General features: G+C 41.4%; 1 protein-coding gene across 4 annotated transcripts in view; it reads left to right on the top strand.

The window, feature by feature from the left end:
- Positions 1-22595, top strand: part of SCEL (sciellin) — a 54115-nt gene that overhangs the window by 25912 nt on the left and 5608 nt on the right. For 3 of the 4 annotated variants that reach the window (XM_033147921.1, XM_033147920.1, XM_033147918.1), the window contains exons 7-18: positions 35-94; positions 1382-1447; positions 4241-4294; positions 5468-5506; positions 6653-6724; positions 13553-13621; positions 14368-14427; positions 15867-15926; positions 16696-16755; positions 20336-20392; positions 21140-21202; positions 21948-22034. In XM_033147921.1, coding sequence (XP_033003812.1) covers positions 35-94; positions 1382-1447; positions 4241-4294; positions 5468-5506; positions 6653-6724; positions 13553-13621; positions 14368-14427; positions 15867-15926; positions 16696-16755; positions 20336-20392; positions 21140-21202; positions 21948-22034 — 747 coding nt within the window. The remainder of the gene's footprint in view (positions 1-34; positions 95-1381; positions 1448-4240; positions 4295-5467; positions 5507-6652; positions 6725-13552; positions 13622-14367; positions 14428-15866; positions 15927-16695; positions 16756-20335; positions 20393-21139; positions 21203-21947; positions 22035-22595) is intronic. The other variant, XM_033147919.1, reaches the window with a different exon arrangement.

Below are 22595 nucleotides of genomic sequence, written 5' to 3'. Positions count from 1 at the left end.
CCAAACTTTAAACTTTGGTTTATAATTTTTCCAGGAAGGAGCTTGATGCATCTATCAACACTGGCAATGCCACATCGCCTGTGAAGAAGAAAAGGTATTCAAGACCTTCATTTTTACTGTAGATATCAAGGTTTTTTTGCAAAAGCTATCTACAGTATCTAATATAGAAATTGACTCTAATAATTACTCTGAGAGTGGAGCCCTCATAATCTCCTGATATTGATGTCTTGGGGAAGGGGTTAGGATGGTGTACTGTTGCCAGTTTGCCAACCTCCACCAACACAATAGAAAATCGCTGCAGGAGACTTGTGTTATGGCAGAAGTCCCAAGCTTCCACCAGCGGTTCTCCCATTGAGGGTAAACAGAATGGATATTGGGGGCAGCAGCGGGGCACCAGACGCTTTGTATCAGCTGGATTTGAAGACCCACATATCCCATGTGGTCTAGTCCTCAGGCCTTACAGCTGCACTAGTCTGGAGCTAAAGTAGTGGGAAAAGAAATGTGTCCTTCAGCTACCTTTCAGCAGGAACTGGCAGGACTTTGGGTGCTGTGGCAAATCTGTGCCTCCCCAACCCCTCATTAGGACTGCTCTGCTCATCCTTTAAAAGAGAAATTTAAATGAAACATACAAGAGGTGGATTTGAAGAGCACTTACACTGAGGAAACCTCAGTGAGACTAAGCAGAAGTGACTCATAAGTGTTGCTCCCTATACTACTATATACTTGGCAAATGTTTTTACGGATCTTGTAAAACATGGGGGATGGGAGATAATGGGACCCTGTTACTCCCAAGGATAGTTCCAGGCTGATTTGAGTTAGTAACACAATTTTGTTTTCATATGACAGGCATAGTGTAGATAGCCTTTTACGTATTTGATAGTTTGAAAGGTTTGTTTTTCCCCCCTGGTGGTGAGAATGTGATTAGTAGCTGCTTCCATTTGTGGGAAAATGATAACTATGTTCTTTCCCACTCTTGCCATCTGAAGTTATCCAGGATTGAACCTAAAATCTTCTGCAAGCAAAGGATGGGAAAGACATTCTAGGAATCTCTGCATTCACAAACAAGCAATAGCTATGGGGTTTCCTCTGTTCTTAAGAGAAGCGGCAGCCTTATTCCTGGGATCGGAAACATTAGAATAAATTTATTCCCAGCAATTCTCAGTGGGGAGACAAAAATGCAGAATTATACAGTGACAGCTTTGCACTTCGTATTTATGAACATCACTATAAGCAAGATCAAGCCACAGTTGAGTGCTTAATTTTAATTGGGATTTAAACAATGGGATTTAAGTTGATAACAGGCAGCATAAACTTCTTAGACTTTGGTTCCAAATACAAAATGCCTGTAAAATGAACTATATGGTTATACATTTATTATTAGGCAGTCATGGATGCCTCCCCCAGTCTCCAGTCAGAAGGTCACCATAGATGATGAACAACACAAAAGGTAAGAATTTGAATTTTATCCAAGTTATGTTCAGCTCTCAAATGTTAGGAAATGCTTCAAAAGAATTTCTCTTTGGTTGTTATGTTGACAGCTTTGGTTGAGTTTCTGAGGAATATCTAGCTCACATCATTGTTCTAATTTTAGATACAAACTTGGAAAAATCTATGACAGTGTAATCCTATACATCTTTGCTGCAAAGAAAGTCCCATTATATTCATGGAGGTTTGCTTCCTATTAATTCTGTTCAGAATTGCATCCTGAAATATTCTAAGCTTGTCTGCCCTGGTGAGAGCCTCTGGGTAGCTAAACACTGTGGGATAAAAATGTCAAATAAAATAAAATACATAGCTTGAGTAAGATATAGGCAAAGTTAAACCCTAGTAACCCAGTCTGCATGTGCAGCTAAGCCAAACCATAGCTGGGTGCAAACAAGTCAGCTTGCAGATTCCTGGAATGAAGACAGTGGCTGCTATGCTCCTCCCCTGGTTGTGCTGCCTGGAGTTAAACTATGGTTTGTCTTAGCATTATGTCCAAACCTGGGCTCATGGTTTATCTCACTCTAAACAAACCACAAGCTGTAACCAAGGTTTGTTTTTACTACTCGTGGTTTATTTGGGGATTCTAAACCACAAGCCTGAGTTCATACGTAATATAAGTCAAAGAATGGTCTGGCCAAATTAGCATGTTGGCAGCAAAAGCTATTATATTTGCTGTGGGAACCCACACATTTGCTAAGCCATGATTTGGCTGATGGTTATGTGTGAGTTCAAGAGAGTTTCCTTTCCCATTGAAATCAATTAGACTTTGGAATTTTAAACCTCTGTGCATTTACTTGGGAGTAACCTTATTGAAAATTTGAGTAGAAATGTTTATGACTGTGGTGTAAAGTGGTTTGGGCTTTGGTTTGGCTGGTTTTGAATGCTATTATGACGTCGACTCAAATGTGTAATACACCCTTATGGACAGATATAAGGAGCTGCCTTACATGGAGTCAGTGCAATGGCTCATCTAGGAAAGCACTTTCTCCTTTGACTGTAGGTTGCTCTGCAGGATCCTGGGGTCTTTCCCAGTCCTGCTATTGGAGACCTTTTAGCTGCAGATGCAAATGACTGGATCTGAGACTCACTGTATGCACGAAAAGGAAGTGCTCTGCCACAACATATGGCATCTGCGCTACCTGAAAATAATATTTTAGCTTGCAAGAATGCACACAGAGAAACTGAATCACACAACCGTGAAAGTAAAGTGATCTTCAGTGTGAATTGTTGGTGTTGTGGTTTCTTCACCACATAGCCATGTCATGGTTTTTCAGCGTGCGTAAACATTTTCCTGTACATCAGCAGAATAATTCTTGTAAACCTTGGCAGTGCATGGTAAAATATCTCCCTCTATTGAAAAAACTGAGCTCTTCACCATCTGCCCAGGGACAGACCGCATTCACTCAACCATTGCTTCTGTCCTCTTTCTCTTGGAAGTTTAGTGCTCATTTCCATGTTTGTTTGTTTTTTGCTTCCAGAAAAATAAACCTATTTGTATGATTTGCAAAAATCCTGGGAGTTTAGCATTTTAATTTCATCAGGGCATACAGATCTTTCCTGCAATTTAAAATGTAGTATGGCATGGCAGTACATTGATAAAAAAGTTGCTGTTCCACAATTCAATAGATGCAATGTAAAAGGAACATTAGGTCTGGGATCACAACACTAGCATTATAATAAGGAAAAATGACGCAATAATGTCTGAATGCACTCACATGTACCTATGCTCCCATTTTCTGTTGGTTCAGGGGTATATAGAGGGAGGGAGGGAGGGAGAGAATATGAGAATATTCTGGCAGGGGCGTAGCAAGGTAAATTGGTACCCAGGGGGGGAAATGTTTGTGTCCCCCCCCCCTATTGATTCCCCCCCTGCAAAAATGGTTTTACGTTATTTCATATTTTCTTACAAAGGAATAATAACAAGTAATAATAATAATAAAACTTTTATTTATATCTCGCCCTCCCCAGCCGAAGCTGGGCTCAGGGTGGCTCACATCAGATACATAACATTGGTATAAAATCAAACAATAATTAAATTACCTCCTAAAAAAAATCTCAAAATCAAATTAAAGTCTAATTAAATGGCTTTCCACAGGGTTAGGGTTGGGAACAGTAAGTGCTCCACTGAACTGAAATTTCAGCCTTCACGACATAGGAAAACAGCCAAGTAAACAGCTATTTTGGTGGAGGAGGGTCAAGATATTAACCGATATGCATGAAATTTAATATATAGCTATATAATCCCTAGTATAGTAAGATAAGACCTTTGGAGCAGGCATTTTTTAAAAAAAGTTTTTAATGAACCGCCCAGGTAGAGCAGTAATTGTTCCTTGATAATTTGTCACCCCCTCCATTATGGAACATGGGGCGAGCCGCCCCCTACACCCCCCTTTGCTACGCTCCTGTTCCTGGATGCCAAGATCCAAGTTTGGAACAAGTACCCTTTAGTGAGAGAACCCCAGCAGAGATTTAAAATAAAAAAATATGTAGCAAGGTAAAGTGTGGAAATATAGGTTGCTGGACCTTTAAAATAGGCCCTTTAAAGTGAGTTCCAAGGTTTCTCTCTTCCCATAACGTAGAAAAAAGACCACACGTTTGGTAAGTTAAACATGGTTTTCTTACAAACTGCCCCAAAATAAGATACATGTGCTTCAAAAAGCTACACAAGCAGCAGTGCTTTTTTCTGGGGGTACATATTTTTAAATACGCGTGTTCAACACACAAATTAATTCAGCATTTTTGTTCCATCACACAGGCATTCCTGGGCCTCACAAAATACAACCGCAGCTGTAGCCACCAATAACAAACCGTAAGTATACGGTGCTTATTGGATTATTCTTTTTTTAAAGAACATAACCCGGGACTTCTTCATATGTTACGTTTTCATGTGTCTCATTTTTTAAGTGTGTGCATCTAATAATGTAAGGTATGAATGAATGAGTCTCTGTCAGAGCATGAGACTCTTAATCTCAGAGAGGTGGATTCGAGCCCTATGTAGGACAAAAGATTCCTGCCCTGCAGGGGGTTGAACTAAATGACCCTTGTGGTCCCTTCCAACTCTTCAATTCTAAAATTCCATGAAATGTTTGTTTGCAAACATGTAGATCATTCAAGCATGTTTAGGGACAGGTGGGTAGCCGTGTTGGTCTGCCATAGTTAAAACAAAATCAAAAATTCTTTCCAGTAGCACCTTAGAGACCAACTGAGTTTGTTCTTGGTATGAGCTTTCGTGTGCATGCACACTTCTTCTGAAGAAGTGTGCATGCACATGTTTAGGGAGACTGAGTGGTTTTCATTCCCTCATTGAGTGCGCACTTGGTGGCAAACCTGGCTTTGCTGATGTGTCATCTATGAAATACATGGACTTTGAATGACTTTGAGCATTAATGGTATGTGCAAATGGAGAAGGCTTGAATGATAGTGAGTCAAGACAAGAGGGGACTGGCCCAGAGAATGCCCTTTCCCAGGCTCTCCCACCCAAATTTCTGAGGGCAGTGGGAACTACCAAGAGGGCCATGTTATAGGCGTGCCTTTTCCTCCCCATAGGAGTGTTAAAAGTGCTCAAAGCTTGGGTTTTGTTCCTGAGATTTTCGTTCTATGTTAAATTTGCTTACATTCTTCCACAGACGATCAGCAGGGGGCAGCTAGCAGGGATGCAATTTTAAAAAACACACTTATTTTCTGAGGCATGCCAGAGATATGACTCGTGATTTCTGTGCATTGCGAGCATATGGGTATGAAATACTACCCCATAGTAGAAGAGGTAGGGCTTCCTTGTTATCAGTTTCTGAGCTGCATCTATTGACTGACTGCACCACAAGAAGAAATCAAGATTCCCATTGCTGTTCAATTCAGTCCTGGAATTACTCCATGTTGTGATGATCCCTGCCTGAATAGGGAATTTGGAAAGTGTCCATTATATAATCATAGAAATCATATATATACAGTTTCTAACCAGAGGTTTGTTTGTTTGTTGCTTCAGAGTTTCAACTACTTCAAACAAAGGAGGAGGACCAAAGATGTATGTATTTTAGTTCCTAGTATTTAGACTTTCAACTTGGAAATGGTGAGGGTTGGAGTGGGTTAAATAGGATATGTTTTTTGTTATTTTTCTTGTTATATTGGTTAAGACGTTTGGATTTGGATACTGGCGTGAATTGGAATATGTTAAGAATTTTTAGCTAATAATTTCGAGACCGGAGGGAGGGAAGGGTGTAGAAAAAAGAATAAATTAATATGTATATATTTAGTTTGATAGTAAATATTATTAGGATTTAAGAAAGGTTCAGAAGCATTTAGGAGCCAAGGTTTGGTAAAGAATATAAGGAGCAAAGCTCGATATCAGATGATTTTATACAAAAGGATAAAGGAAAAAGTTAGATTAGTTGTGTATAATAGATTTGATTAAGAATTTGGAAAACTGTAAAGAGGATAGATAATGAATTCAACAGGGGGGATTTGGGGAAGTCAATAGATAATGAAATTAAGAAAAGGATAAATGTTTGGCCTAGGGAACTGGGCCAGACTTAAGCAATGATTTTTGTATGTCAAATATGTTAAATTTTAAATGTTTAAAGTTTTTTCCCCTGTGAGAGAGGGGGGGAGGGAAAAATTTAACAACTATGTAAAGTGCTTAAAATTGTCAAAATTAATAAAATTTTGTTTTAAAAAATAAACTTGGAAATAGTGTACAGCACCTGTTATTTATAGTTTATTTCATAGTTATCCAAAGAAATAAAGAAAGAAAGAGAAAAGAAAAGAAAAGAAAAGAAAAGAAAAGAAAAGAAAAGAAAGACAACCATTACTTTGCAAGGGTATTGAGAAGACTGGCCTACTTTGGGGGGACATGTGGTTGCTGAATGATTCTGTTTATCATCTTTTGGCTTCACTGATCAAAATGCGAATCACAGCAAAAGTAGCAGCAATGTTTGAGATTGGGACAGCATTTACTGCCATTACCATGTTGACATTTTTGTGTGTGTTCCTCTAAAAGCTTTGGCCTTCCAGATGTTGTTGGATTCCAACTCCTATCAGCCCCAACCAGCATAGGTTGGTGGGAATTATAGCCCAACAATATCTGGAGGAGCACAGGTTCCTCACACCCTTCAGTGTGGGGTTCTGCACCCCCAAAAATAAAAATAAATGAATTTTCCTTTTCATTCTGCAGGACTATCTATTCATCGGAACCAATTACATCTCCAAGGTCAAATGCTGCCGTGAGTGATCCAGCCAGAACTAGGTAACATGAACTAGTGTGATTAATGATTGGTGTTTTATGTGATGACACGATAACCAATGGTGGTTGCTACTGGGTGCAAAGCGAAACACTTATAAGCCCCGCTGATTTCAGTGGCAGAGATGTAAGCCAGGAAAGTAGCAGCAACAGCAGTGAAATGTTTTATACATCCCCGGTAACCTGTGCCCCCAAAATCCAGGGCAAACTTCATGTAAGAAAATTGCAGCAAAACCTTATTCTGCTTCTTCTAGGCAAAGTAGCTTGGGGGGGGGGGGTTGGCAAAAGAAACACAGTGGGAGGGGGAAAGTGCATAACCCTTACCCTATCCAGTTATAGTTACAGGTGGGTAGTCGTGTTGGTCTGCCATAGTCGAAACAAAATAGAAAATTCTTTCCAGTAGCACCTTAGAGACCAACTGAGTTTGTTCTTGGTATGAGCTTTCGTGCACTTCTTCAGCTGATAGGTGTGGAAAACCTGTTGACGACTCTTAACGGCTGCAATTAGTCTTGCATGGACTAGCCATCTCACCCCTTGCCTTTCCCTGTCGTCAACAGGTTTTCCACACCTATCAGCTGACCACCCATTCCCACCACCCTTCTGAGTAATACCCCTCCCCACTCCCTCACTATATTTAAGGATCTGGTGACTTCTGTTTCAGTGTATCTGAAGAAGTGTGCATGCACACGAAAGCTCATACCAAGAACAAACTCAGTTGGTCTCTAAGGTGCTACTGAAAAGAATTTTCTATTTTGTTTCGCCTATCCAGTTATAACTCACATCCTGGGGATACCTTGCAAACATGCAGCTGGAACACCATGTGGGAAAGGGTTGATTGGGGACATTTCCAGTGTGAAAGTGGCGATGGGAGAAAGGGTGAAGTTTCCCTTTGAAGGTGGTTTGCTTCTGAAGGTGCTTTCCTTGGAAGGAACCTTTGGGATTTGATTATGCCCCTTTCAGTGTAATTTGTAGTTCAACATTCGGCTTTGATGGTAAAGTTATATTATTCACTGACTTTGGCCCTTGTCCTGCAAAGACAATCCACAGAAATGCTCGTTCATCACAGTAGAAAAGCCATCCACTTCATTAGACATATGCATTGATACACAGTTTTGCTGCAATATACATTCATTTGTTTTCTTACAAAGCAGACCAGAGTAGATACAGATGGAAAAGGACAGATTCCCAGCAGATCTGAGCTCTGGCTTCTTTTTAGAAATTAGCCATGAAATGTAAGGAAGTTGGGGAAAGGTGAGGGATGCCAAGAGAGAGAACTGTAGATACACATGAAGAATTAAGATTGACATTTTGAAAGAGAAAAAGTCAAAGCTGAGAGAGATGATGTTTAGAGAAAGAATACTATACAAACATATGAGGCAGCTGAAACACAGTGGGCAAATACAGATCCAGTATATCATCATATTGCAACTTAGTTTACTTATACCACCCTTCCACAATCCACTGCTCTCCGGATGTTGTTGGACTCCAACTCCCATGCGCCCAGCCAGCATGGCCAATGATTAAGGATGATGGGAGTTGTAGTCCAACAACATTCTAAAAGTTGCCAGGTTGGCAGAGGTTGATTTATACTGCAAAAGCCTCGGACCCAAAACAACTGTGTCTGAGGAAAACATTCAACTTACAACTTATCACAGCATCAGACCTAAAGTCTGTTTAAAGTGGTAATCTCTGGGTTCCAACCTAGCAACTCTAGTCTTAATTTACTTGGGTCACAGGTGTCTTAGAGATTATTTCTGGCATCGTTGTGTGCATTCCTAGTCTAGAGTGCATAGCCAGGCGTCTTTAATAAATCCCGCGGCACATACTTGAATACAATGGGATCTCCCCTCTTGAAAGAGTTTGAGTCATGAAATATTTCCAGGAAGGAAACAATATGTTGATTAAAGATTTCTGCTGTCAGATCTGGAGATCTTAGAGAATAAAACATCGGCAAATTAACTAGGAAATGCTGCTGTCACTACCCACTTACAAAGGCTTGTTCAAGCCTTTTCCTAATCCCCTTCCTCACTCATTTCATATTCACTCCTCTCCGTGGTTTTTATTAGCATATCAAGCGTTCTGCTCCGGTTTCACCATTGGTAGAGAGCTGCGGTAGCAGTATTTGACTGAGCTACAAGTTGCTATAGTAACCGTGCTATATGGCTATTTTGTGTCAGTATCTAAACTATAAGCAGCTTGAGAAGCTTAATTGGGAGACGTGATTCTGGTGCAACATCTTTGAATTTGGCCCCCAGGCAGCGGGGGAGGGGAGCAAATCTGACACCTGGCAAGGTGGGGCTCAAAAATCCGATTGATGACACCAGAAATATGCATCCATATTAATTGTTGTCAGGGGAAACTTCTTCTTTTTGTTTTGGTTTAAACCCACTAAGTTCATTTACTTATTTTAAAGGGTATTTATTAAAACCCAGCTTGGTGTTGTAATGTTAGAAGAGATATGAAGGAGATGTAGAAAATGTATTATCGATTTGCACGGTGTGTGTGTGTGTGTGCAAAAACTGAAGTTTTGTCCTTGCTGTGAAATTAATGCTAACTCTACCTTCCTTTCGCTCACACCAGCACCAATGAATGATTTGCACAACCTGATTGCTAAATAGGTCAGTTGTCCCTCTGATAACCTGCAGTATTTATGGAAATACTTGGTTATCAATCTGAACCTGCTATCAAAGATAGATTCCATCCCAGCCTACCTATCCTATTCATCCAACAAGATGAATGCTAGGAAAAATTATCGGGGTGGGCAGAGCTAAGTAGGGTCCAACGATGCAAGCTCTTAGGGAAATGGTGCTATGTGTAATTTGGAGCAGTGGTGGGAAACATGCAGTGCTATTTTCAAGCCAGTTAGTGTATTCAGCACTGAGCAAGATGAGCAAATGTTCTGACTCAGTATATGGCAGCTTCCTTTGTTCCTATGACTCCCTCCCAGCCTTTTGATCCTGCAAATAAATGGTTCTTGGCCTGTGGGGTTGCATTCTGATGCAAGGGAAAGTAGTTCTTTGAATTTAAACCAGCATGCCACCTGGTTCACCTTTGCAGCCCAATGTTCCATCTTTAAGGACTTCTCTGTATGAACAATCTAATTGTTTTACATTTTATGGAATTGCTGTGGAGTACTCAGATGTGTGCTTTTTATAGTTGTGAAGTCAATAGAGAGCTTAGGAGGCTATGTTTATTCTGAAAGCATAACTGAGCAAGTTGGCGTTACTTTCCCAGTACCGGTAATTGTTTGCTCATGCCACTTCTCAAAACATCCTGAAAGACAGCTTCTTCTCATCCGTTTAATTCTGAAAATTACTGTACTCAGCAGCTCGGGGTATTTTTGGCAGGCTGTAAATGTGCTCTCATGGTTTGCTACAGTGCTCTTTAGTTTCTTAATTCTTGGCAACTGTTTGTGGTCCAGCCTTCAGTGAGGTGAATTTAAATAAACCTGGCACTGTCTGGTCAATGTCTTGGCAGAGATGAAAACGGCGTCCTGAATCGGGAACAAATGCTATTTCTGTATCAGCCTCATTTGCTGGCTAGCTTACAAATTGCCCTGTGAGTGAGGGCCATCCTGGACACAAATAGCCCTGGCCTATCAAATCCAGACATTACCGATGCACTGTTGACACCGTGTTAGAAGGCAATCCTCTTTTGCTGAGGCCACAGATTTCTATTATGACAGATTACCCTTTTCACTGCCAACTCCCGCACAGGAATAGATAGTTATTGCTGGTTCTTTTATAGCTTAAGCTAATTCCTCCATACAAATTGTCTGGCATTTAGTATGGGCTAACTGCAGCATCAGGGATGATGTGTGGGCATGTTGGAGTAAATTGGAGAGCCTTGTGTGTGCAGACATAAGTTCAGCAGGTGCAAAGGTGCATGGCCTTGCACAGAAGGGTCAGGTTGAATATTTATTGTGGCCGGTGCCACTAGACGTTTGGAATTGGGTTGTTGTTATCTATAAAAGGAACATGAAGGAAGAGGAAAGGATCTGCCCATGTTCTTCATTTCAGGTTCTTCATTTCTTTCAAAGCCCTGGCAGTAGCATTGGGAGGCAAATGTGCTGCAGGTTATCATCCTGTCCCCATTGGTGCTTGCTTCATGGTAAATATGTTTTATACTTACATGCTGGGAGTAAATCCAATTGAACTTAATGAGAATTCCTTCTGAGGAGATATGTACAGGATGCTGCAATAGGTCCCCTAAATTTATGGGCTGCTATCAAAGCCAGCAGTATTTGAGTACACTGGCGGTTTTGAAAGTAAACATGCCTCTTCCCTAAACCACATTTTGTAACCATGGTTCATGTACTTCCTGTTCTAATGATACTGGTGTGAAAGTCTCAAATGTTCATCTGTCGTATCTGTAGATGATGGGGTTTTGTTCCTGAAATTCCAGTGGAATATCATAATTTTGAGATGCGGCTGCAACTGTTCATATGCTAAGCACTTACTGTTAGTTCTCTTAGTCATTGGACTCCTGTTCCTGTGTCTGAAATCCTATTTAAATATTCTTGGCATCTTGCGTTGCACTTTCTGGATGGGGATCTGACTTGTAGCCAACTCAATCAGCATTAAGCTTTATCCACGAGCAAAAGAGGGGCATTGATTTATTAGACAAATCAGAAAAGCCTGGAAAGTGGTAGTGTTTCATCTTGAGTTGGCTGCGTTAGATGTTGAGATGGCTGGAGTACACATTCACATATATCACTTAACATTTCCTGCAGAAATGGTAAACTGCTTCCATGGAAAATCTGATTTTGCTTGATCTTGCTTGCGGTTTGAGATCATCACTAGATGTTTCAGTCACTGAGCCGATTGACACATACCGGTAGTTCTAGTGCATAGGGGTCATACATGTTGCAAGGTAAGAAAGGAAGTCTTGAGCTCATATACTGTCTCTCAACTTTCTAAACTTTTATGGGAACTCAGCCTTTCTGTACAAATGCTATATACAGTGTAGCGTCTACACAAACCCTGCTCATGCAACCCACCCAACACTTTTTGATGGTGGGCAGATCACAACACATATCACACAAATTTATGTACGCAGGCCCTTGTTTACATTTAGGTTTTTTCATCACTGTATGAAGCTAAATGCTGAACATTTCTACATTTTTGTCTCCCCTGCTTCTGCCTGTTCTTAATGGGTGGGGTTCAATGTAGCACTAATCAGATTCTTCTTGCTTGATGGAATGATCTGCTCTCTTCTCCCCCTGTGTGCTGTTCCAGGGGGTCTACTGACACCCCCAGAGCCAGTTTCATGGAGGAAGGAGGGAAGCTTTGTTGTGCTTGTGTAGGTTTCTTCTGGCAGGCATGGGACTACTTAGTTGAATGCATCTCATTATATTAAATGTCTCAAAGTGCTTTTTCATGAAGTAGCTTGAGAGTGCAATTTGCATTGCTTATGCAGTCTTCGTCAAAAGAGTTTGGGGAAAATGTTTCCTTTTATATCTAACATCTCCTTGAACCCACCAAACAAACCTGGCAACATCTCATTCAGATGTTTGCTACTGACCTGGTGCAATCAGAACTCAGTATAGCCTTACTGAGAGAGCAGCCTGATCTGCCCCTTACAATGCCTTTTCTAAAAATAGTCTCTTGAGACACAACATCCAATGATGTAACCTCCTCTTTCAAAGTATTAGCTTTTGGGCTAACTCTTATAAGCAGTTCTATAAATAAAAATGCAAGACAGGCATGGGAAAATGGCAGGGATCACTTGTAGTTTTTGCATTCCTTTCTGGTCCCTGTTAGGGGTTCTTGGGGTTGTTCTTGTTTTTATTTTGATTATGTATTTTGTTATTTTATATTCTGATTTTATCCTGTGAACCACTCTGAGACCTGAAGGGTGGTATACAAATTTAATAATAATAATAAATAATAAGGTCAAAACAAATAATAATAATAATAATAATAATAATAAATCCTTCCAGTAGCACCTTAGAGACCAACTAAGTTTGTTCTTGGTATGAGTTTTCGTGTGCATGCAAACTTCTTCATATATCTTAGTTGGTCTCTAAGGTGCTACTGGAAGGATTTTTTTATTTTTTATTTTGTTTTGACTATGGCAGACCAATACGGCTATCTACCTGTAACTGGAAATAATAGTGTGTGTGTGTGTGTGTGTGTGTGTGTGTGTTTAACTTGTGATAAATGCTGAGGCTCCAATACTTTGGCCACCTCATGAGAAGAGAAGACTCCCTGGAAATGACCCTGATGTTGGGAAAGATGGAGGGCACAAGGAGAAGGGGACGACAGAGGACGAGATGGTTGGACAGTGTTCTCGAAGCTACCAACATGAGTCTGACCAAACTGTGGGAGGCAGTGGAAGACAGGAGTGCCTGGCGTGCTCTGGTCCATGGGGTCACGAAGAGTTGGACACGACTAAACGACTAAACAACAACAACAAATGCTTCTTAGCATTTCCGTACAAGCTATGGTGGATTATTACAATAGGTACCTGCTGGAGAAGATGTTTTTCAGTTCTCTCTCATAATCACTTCATTTTGACCTGGTTAAGTCACTACAATAATATTTTTTTAGCTGTTCCTTTGATAGTCAACCTTCATTGCACAGTCCAAACTTACTGGATTGCGAGAACCACTAGACAACTAGCAAGCCTCAGAGTGAGCCATTTGTGCTGACATATCCAAGCAGTTGCTAGACTTTGTATTGTCAGAGTATGAACTGTGTCAAGATTAATCTTTCTAACTTCTCTGGAATATCGTTTTGGTTTCTCTCCCTAATCTGGGCAAGCTGAATAATTAAACATGCACAACACAACTTTCAAATTTATTTAGATGAACCTATTTTCTCTGCTTTTTAGGCAGATATGCCCAGCAAAACCCAGTGAACCAGATGCTAACAAAACCATGACAAAAGAGAGAGCTGGGAGGTAGGCCCTACTGTGTTTGCTGTGTCATTTTCAGAATGAGAGCTAACTGTGTGAACTAAGTTCTAAGTACCTCATGTAGGCTTGTTCTGAGGATAAAGTGAGATAACCATGTTTGCTGTTCTGAGCTTCTTTGAAGGAGGATAAGTTGCATTTTATTTACAACTGTCAGTGGCAACTGGGTCAGAACAGGCCTGTACAACTTATGACCTGTCAAGCTAAATGCAGCTCACTGGCCATGTATAACAGCTCACTAGGGACTACCAGAGAAGTCTTTGTTTATTTGCTTGACAGTCTGTGACTTCAAAAGCCGGCAAGGAGGATGTGTGATGTTAAAGAGTGGTGTTTGAAGTTGTGTTCAGCCGTTGTTCCACGTTGTGCAGATGGTGGAACATGAACATGAAGTAGGGAGACGTGAGTTCAAGGAACCAGGTTTCAAATTTCCAGTTGGCTAGGCAGCTCATTGATTGGACTCGGTGAATATCTCACCATAACAAACCTTACAGGGCTGTTGTCAAGAAAGGAGCCTGTATATGCTTTCCTGAGCTCTGTGGAGGAAAGCTGGGCTACAGATGTAGTAAATATGCTAACATGACATGATACACAGTGCTTATTTATACAGGACAGCATGAAGCAGAAGGCTTAGCCTCATTTCATGTGGTTTATTTGCTTTGAATGTCAAATTCTACCGGTAGCTGACTATTGAAATATCTGTACTTTCTTCCACTGATTTTGCTTAATCTCTGAAGAGGCCAAGAACTGGATGATCTCATTGATGTCAAAACCAAAGGCAATAAGAGTAACCAGGGGTAAGTCTTGAAAGGCTCTATGGCTTCAATAAAGCGATGGAGAGGGCATGGATTGTGACCATAGCAGGGAAGGCATGGGAATGAGAGCAAGCAAGATAATAATGCATGGAATCATAAGGCCCAGCTGATGTCCATGACACCGAAACAATGAAGGTTTTGCTTGTTTGCTTGTTTTCCAGTACAGCTTCTAAGTTCTCTCCTCCAGCAATAAGACTTGGTCCTGCAAAGGCTTCCAGATGGCTCCTCTGGTAGTTTTTTTAGCAAACCATGAGACTCTAGGCAAGGCAGTATGAATCCTCCGAGACTTGTGGGCTCAGGACAAAGAGGAAAACCCAATCAGCTGGCCATCTAAGTGCAAACATTAAAAACCCTGTCAGTACTGATGTGTCACTAGGGTCACCATGTAAATACCTTGGGTGCTGACTGAGGCAAAGCTGAAGGTCAGGGTTTGGAATGGCAGAAGGCATCTTTTTCATGCAAACCTGAGAAAAATTGGTTTAATCAGGCTACATGAATTTTGGTACACATTGTCAGGGAGGACCTGGCAGTCCATCTGCTGACAGAAGAGCTACCTCCTGGGGTACCTGAGTGGAAAGGATGTCCAAGAGAGCTAATTACCTTGACCATCTGTGAGCACCTACAATGCTCACCTGGGAGTGGGGTATAGTTGTTAAGCTAGCTGCTGGGAATGAGTTGACATGCAATCTTCAACCCTCAAAGGACCCATAGGTGGCATGTGAGAATTGGACTCCAGCCATCCCTTGACCTAAGATCTCTGCCCACTACACTCCACCTTGGTCCCTTAGCCAAATGCCATTGCCCTAGTCTTAAAGTTGGATGTCATCAGACCTGTAGAAGTTGAGGACCTTGTTGGAAATACTTGTCTCAAATTCTGTGGAGGAAGGGCGAGATACAAATGTGATAAATAGTCTATTAATAGTTGTTGTGTTCTTCCAAAATGAGAGCCAGTGTAGTGTAGTGGTTAAGAGAGGTAGACTCGTAATCTGGGGAATCGGGTTCACGTCTCCGCTCCTCCACATGCAGCTGCTGGGTGACCTTGGGCTAGTCACACCTCTTTGAAGTCTCTCAGCCCCACTCACCTCCCAGAGTATTTGTTGTGGGGGAGGAAGGGAAAGGAGAATGTTAGCCGCTTTGAGACTCCTTCAGGTAGTGATAAAGCGGGATATCAAATTCAAACTCTTCTTCTTCTTAAGGAACAAGACATAGTATTTATTTATGCAGGACAGTATGAAGCAAAAAGTTCCAGCTGAGAGAATTTATTGTTGTTGTTGTCTAAAATTAAATCTATTTTAATTATAAATTGCCATGAATATACTCCAGCTGTAAGATATTTTGTGTGGTTTATTTAATGTCAATATCAAATTCATAGTTAACAACTGAAATATCTCTGTACTTGTTCCTACTGGTTTTGTTTAAAGAAGTCAAGAGCTGGACAATCTCATCCAAGTCAAAACTAAAAGTGATAAAGGTGATAAAGGGTAAGTCTTGGAAGTTTTTTATCACTTAATTTATTTCCCAAGTTGAAGCTGTGGAGAGGGCAAGGGATAGATGCCAAGAACGATTTCATAAAGCAGTTTAATCAATTAGAAGGAAAACACTGAATTCCAAGCAAAGGAGGAATGATCTAATGCTATGAAATTCTCTTCCAACGATACTCCCCCTACTCAGCCAATATGCTCCTGGAATCTGTAACATGGTGAGGTTAGTAACTGCCCAGCCCCATCCAGACCTTAAACCGAGGAGGTCTAAGAGAAGCAGGACCCTCTGGCATATATCCAGACTGCCAGAGAAGCAGGACCCTCTGGCATATATCCAGACTGCCAGTGACCCTGGAAAGCCATTGGATCCAGACTGAGAAATACTACATTCATATAAATCTCCCTGCCCATCATACAAACTCTTTTTTCAAGTCTGTGGTTCAAAGCATGTCCATGGTTTATGGGGCAGTTTAATTCTAAGGGAGGCTTGCACTGCAAGAAGCAAAGTTGAAGATTATGCAAGGCCAAGTGGGACAGAGCATTTTTTGAGAAATCACTATCCGTCCCCTTCTGTTGCGCTTTCTTTCTTATGCAAAGTTGCGCTGGTGTCAGGTGGCTGTGGTTGAATTCATGGCATTCAGGTCCTAAAGTTTTGGATGTGATGCAAGGGACCTTTGGTTGTTCCTCCCCTTCCTCCTTGGTCCATACGCTACCTAAAAGGTCCGGTACATTGACCATAACATTCCTTTGTGTTTCTTTCCTCTTTAAGACAGCAAGATCTTGATGATTTCATCAAAGTGAACCGTACATCTAATGGACATGCCAAGGGGTGAGTCTTGTCATCAAGCTGCACATCTACTTGCATTGAAGGCTTAATCTGGTTTTGGTTTTGGTTTTAAACAGTGCAACTTCTAATGTTTCCTTACCCCCACCAAACTTTGCAAATGTTGGTTTTGTAAGAGATTTAAGGCAATTGATAGCTCCTCAATTGAACTAGAATTCCCATGATTTCTTAGTTGGGAACTGAAACAGTTTAGTGCTTGTTTAAATTTGTCAGATAGACATGCCTGCAGTTACTCCCCCACCTCTCAGCTCAAGTGCTGTGTAACTGCACAAATTCAAAGGAAGTCAACAGAATTTAAATATAGCACAGGGTTTTCTCCTTTTTGCAGGTGTAAGGAGTTGACAATAAAAGAGAAAAGGCATCCAAAGATTAGTTTTCCAAGGTAGGATTTAGATGGAATGCCTCTTATAAAAAACAAAAAACAAAAATCCACATGTGAAAATAGCCTGTATGGTCATAAAACCACAGAATAGTAGGAAAACATAAAAAGCCAGTGAATCTAACTCCTTATAAAAAAATGTGGGTGGTATCTTCCCACAAAGCTATTTGGGCTGGTCTATGTTGCCAGTTCTGTCCCTGTAGATAGAGAATGTCTCATATGAACCACAGATACCACCATTGTTTCTCAGGGACAATTCTTCATTAAAGAAATTGAAACAAGAATGATAGTTGTATTCATGGAAATCCCTGTTTATGCTAGACATTTCCCACACAGATGTATCATTGTGCATCATTTAATCCAGACTCAGTCATGTGCGGAGTAGATTGAAATCAATGGGACTTGTAGTCATGACTAACGTAAAAGGTATACCATGGTGTTTCCTCTGTCTGCACTGTTCCCAGGGGTCATTCCTCCTCTGGTCACTACTGTGGATACACGACCTGACTGATTGTCTCCAAGTGGGAGTAAGCCCCACTGAATTCAGCAGAGCTTACTGAATAAACATGGTTAGGGTTGCAACCTTAAGTATGGAACCAACCTACTGTGTGAACCAGTTCTTTATGAGCGGCACCATGTGCACCACTAAAATTTTGTGCCCTCCACCTCTCATGCTCCATTCTGTAACATTGCTGCAGCACTTCCTGAATAAACATGACCAAACTGGTTGCACTACCCTAAAACTGCCTCTGTCCCCACCTTCTGGCATGATTGCAGAGGCAGCAATGACCCTGCTGGGCTGGGCTGGGGGAAAGTTAGAATTGCACTCTTAAAAGACTGGACCAGAGAAGGTGGCATTTAATGGAAAACTTTTGGAGGTATTAGAAGCAGGGAAAATAACACACGTTACCAAGGAATGGTCAAAACAATGTTTAGGCAAGGACTCAGCAGGATTTTCCAGTTGTAAGACTACCGGTATATCTGCACGTGTTCTGAAAGGCTGTAAACATGTTTGGTACAAAAGGGCTGGGCTCTTACCTGTAGGATCAGAGCCAGCTGTTGTGCTTGGGCTACCCAGAACAGTTGGCAGCCGTGATGGGCTTGGCACTTGCTGCAGAAATCCACAAAGACCGGTGAGAATTCCATCCCTTTCCTCATTTTGTTAGCTATGAGTTTGGCACTATTTGTACCATGATTTTAGATGTATGTATTCATTTATGTTACATTTTGAGAGCATGGATATATTATTTATTTAATAAGCAGTTCCTGGGGTAGGGGGTTCCCCTGGGAGATCCATTTGGACCCCCTCTTACTGTTTCCCACCAACTGATTAAAATGTTCCTGTTCTATCAACCATTTGTCTTACTGATGGCAGGCAGGTTATGTGTCTGACCCTCATTTTAGGATGTTTCCTGAATTTGTTTAGAATGTTTGCAAATTTTCTGTTTCTGTTTTCATGCTATTGTCTTTTATGTATATGTATATATGTATGCGACACGGGTGGCGCTGTGGGTTAAACCACAGAGCCTAGGGCTTGCTGATCAGAAGGTTGACAGTTCAAATCCCCGCAACGGGGTGATCTCCCGTTGCTCGGTCCCAGCTCCTGCCCACCTAGCAGTTCGAAAGCACGTCAAAGTGCAAGTAGATAAATAGGTACCGCTCCGGTGGGAAGGTAAATGCCGTTTCTGAGCACTGCTCTGGTTCGCCAGAAACGGCTGAGTCATGCTGGCCACATGACCCGGAAGCTGTACACCGGCTCCCTTGGCCAGTAAAGTGAGATGAGGGCCGTAACCCCAGAGTCGGACACGACTGGACCTAATGGTCAGGGGTCCCTTTACCTTACCTGTAAGAAAATAGATAAAATAAAACTCCCCCTAAAATATATGACTCATAACTCTGTTCCAGAAAAAAAAATCCTCTGCTCCAATAGAATTCCCAAACTAATGTTATATTTATTGCACTGCAGTTTGTTTATGGTTTGGCTATAAGCATAATTCTTGAACAACAGGAATGTTATGAAATGCTTATATTAATAAGAAGACAGCACATTGCATTTTTATGTCTTGAGACATGGTGCGCTAACGCAAGCTACTTAGCATCGGAAATATCTACGTTTATCCTCAAGTCAATGTTCCGGCGGCTGCACAGAGATTCAAAATACTTAGCACCAAAGTGTCAGTTACTTGAGCAAAGAGCAAGAGCAGCTGAAGCTACATTTGATGGTAGCCGGCTCCAATGGTCAAACCTGAATTGGCTGCAGTCAGGTAGAAGAAAGTAGGTTCGGTGTGGATAAGGAGTCTGATTTTTAAGAGCCAAAGGGATGCGTGGGTGAGCACAGGATATCGCTGGCACCTGCCTGCTACTTACTTCCCTTCAATTTGTCTGCTGACATCATTTTCCCCTCAGCTGAGGTGAGCCTGTGGGAGAGTAGCTGTGGGGAGATAAATACTGGACAGGGAAGGACCAACCTGTGTTACAGCATGTGGTTAGCCTGGATGAGAGCTAAACCATGAGCTTGGGTTCAGATGGCAGGCTAAACCCAAACCAAGGCTTAGCTAAGTGTGCTGAAGCAGCAAAACAACCAGGAAGGAGCAGAGTGGTCGCAATCTCTTTCTGGGAGTTTGCATGCTTATGTGTTTGCACTAAGCCATGGTTTGGCTTATCATGACCCATGAACAAGGCCAGTTTGTGCAGCGAATTCCAATGAAAACGGGAGACGGAGTAGAAATGGCTTATTTGTCCTAGGTCTGGAACCATAATCAATTCAGTGAATACGATCAATATTCACTGTTGCCGCTTTCAATCCACAAATGACATGAAATTAGTGATGTTTCCCTCCCTCCAAATTCACACTGCATTTCCTTTACATTGACATAAATGGGGTGCAATGGATTATATCAGGGTAGGGTTATGTGCTGGCATTTGAGTTTTTCAAGAAGCTTAGTTTTGATCATGTCGCTTAATCAGGAAAAGAGAAACAAATCTCAAGATAATTTTTTAATCTTGGAAGGAAAACATTTTGGTGGAATTATTCGCTGTAATGAATATCCTTATGAGTTGACAATTACCTAATGCATTAAGTTCTCCCCCTCGCTCTTCCCTGAGAGTATTTGTGATCAGCGGTTCCTTTCTTGCAAGAGTAACTAGTCCATTTTTCATTTGTTTGTTTCTTTGCTTTTCTCACAGAGGAAGTGACCTAGATGACCTCATCGCTGTAAATAACACTCCACAGAAAAACAAAAGGCAATTCTTTTAAATTTTATCTCTCCTGCACTTTAGAAAATCTGTTACCTGTGGCTTGAGTTAAAAATGCAGGGAGGGTTGTAGCCAACTAAGTTCTCCTCGGAGTATGAGTGGAATGAATAGACCTAAGTTAGTCATGGCCATTAATTTCAGTGGGTCTACTCTTGCGTAGAACTAACATTGGCTACATCCCACATATGTATAGCTGTGAGCACATGGTTCCCTTGCCCATGCAGCACTACCTCTGTATCAAATGCATGTCCAGAATTTTCCCTCCCTCCATGGGAGGGAACCTGGAAAAGGATAGCCTGGGAGGGGCAGGAAACGGGGCCCAGAAGATGGCAGTGATTGGTGACCAGGAGGATAGAAGCATGTGGGGTCCTGCAGGTCAGGAAAGAGTTGTGTGTGCACCATTGTGAACATGAAGCTCTGGAATGGAGCACTCCTTCCAAGTCCTATTAGATACAGTAGGCTTTTTGTCTCGATAAATAATCATAGGATCAGGCTATGGGACATGAAGTCAATGGTCTTGATATGTAATGATATGTATTTATTCACAGCAGATAATGCTTCATACTTTTTGTCTAGTGATTGAATCTGATCTAAAAATTAAAATAGATGCTGCCTCACAGAAATCATTGATGACTTGATTAAGTACGGTAACATTCAGGTTTGCATTTTTTTTAAACATCCAGTAAAACGTCCAGTATTTTGTGGTCATCAGGCTTTGCTCTTTATCTTTGACAGAAGCCAAGAACTAGATGATCTCATTGTAGTAAAATCATCTCCTGTGGATCAAAACAAAAAGTGGTGAGTCTTAAATCTTAGTTCTTAGATTTAAGTCCTGTAGAGGTTAATTCAGGTCACTTCCAGGGGACTTGTTTATTGAGCATTTGTTCTGATTTGTTTGTGGGGAGGTCAGATGAAGCATCAAGCCAATGTCATCCCACACTTTCCATTTCCCCGCCGGTATGACTTGGTATGAGTATACAATGTTGCCTTTCCCCCTTCTCCATTCACCACTGCAGGTGCTTCTCTGGGGTCTAGTAAACCCCTCAGGCTGCTGGCTGTTGTTTGTTTGTTGTTGTTTTTAAACGAAGCCTTTGGTGGAATGGTGGCAGACCTCTCTAACTTCAGAGTCAGCTCAAGCAAGAGTAGGACATGCAGCCAAAGATTGTATGTGAAGAATGAGCTCCGTTCTCTGCTCTCAGATCAGCCTCATTGCTTTAGATTGGAAGAACAGCGGAGAGGCCCTCTCTCAGGCTACATGTTCTGCATATAAAACAGTGCTTGGCACTGATGGCTATTCATTTAGCAGAGCTTAAGGCTCTGGCACAAAAACAACAGGCATTCAAAATAAAGGCAGAGTAGCCAGTGTTTGATGAATGCATTCCCTTTGAGAGTTTTCCCTCTTAAGTTCCCACCCTCCTTTTTCCCCTTTTAATATTTTAGATCCCCCTCTTTCACTACTTGCATAGTAGAAGAAAAGAGAAATGGTGGTGAAGATAAATCGTGGCTAGACTTCTTATTCTTACTCCAGCTTTTTCCTCCACAGGGCACCAGAGCAAGACCATGAATCTGCCAGTATTTCAGGTGGTCCGTCAGAAATGAACCATTTATACCAGGACACAAGAGGATCCAGGTACAGTATTCCTAAGCCAATAAACTGAGTGTTTTTCCTTTCCCCCCAGCTGCAAAAGGCTATCTCTCCTATAAACCCCTACCAAGGAAAATGTGTTAGAAGAAATTCAGATTTCCCAGTCCAGCAACTCTTTCTGAGTACAGGTGGGGAAGTTCAATGTGGGTAACACACACACATAGCTTTGCCCGTCTGTAAATCTCAGAGAAGAGAAGCGTTCTGCATGTACAAACCACCCTCTTTATTTAAAAGAACAGCTTGGGCAGGCATCAGAAAACAAACTCCTTCTCTCAGAAGCTCCCTTTTCCATAGTTCTTTCTGGCCACAGTATATGAAGTGTTATCGTCCATTCTATCACGGTGGAACTCTGTATTCTTGCTTTGTTCCAATGAGTTTAGGATTATAGTCGCCTGTGATCCTACACAGAATTGTGATTAAAAAAAAACCCAACTTCTCTCTCTCCATCAGGTAAAACCTGAAACAGCTTTCTAAACTAATATGTGTGCCCTGTGTTAAGTTACCATTTGTTAAACATCTGTCTGTATCAATGCAGTGTTTCAAAAA

Source organism: Lacerta agilis, chromosome 4 (genome assembly GCF_009819535.1).
Source record: "Lacerta agilis isolate rLacAgi1 chromosome 4, rLacAgi1.pri, whole genome shotgun sequence".
Lineage (NCBI taxonomy): Eukaryota > Metazoa > Chordata > Lepidosauria > Squamata > Lacertidae > Lacerta > Lacerta agilis.
This window is presented reverse-complemented; position numbering and strand designations above follow the sequence as displayed.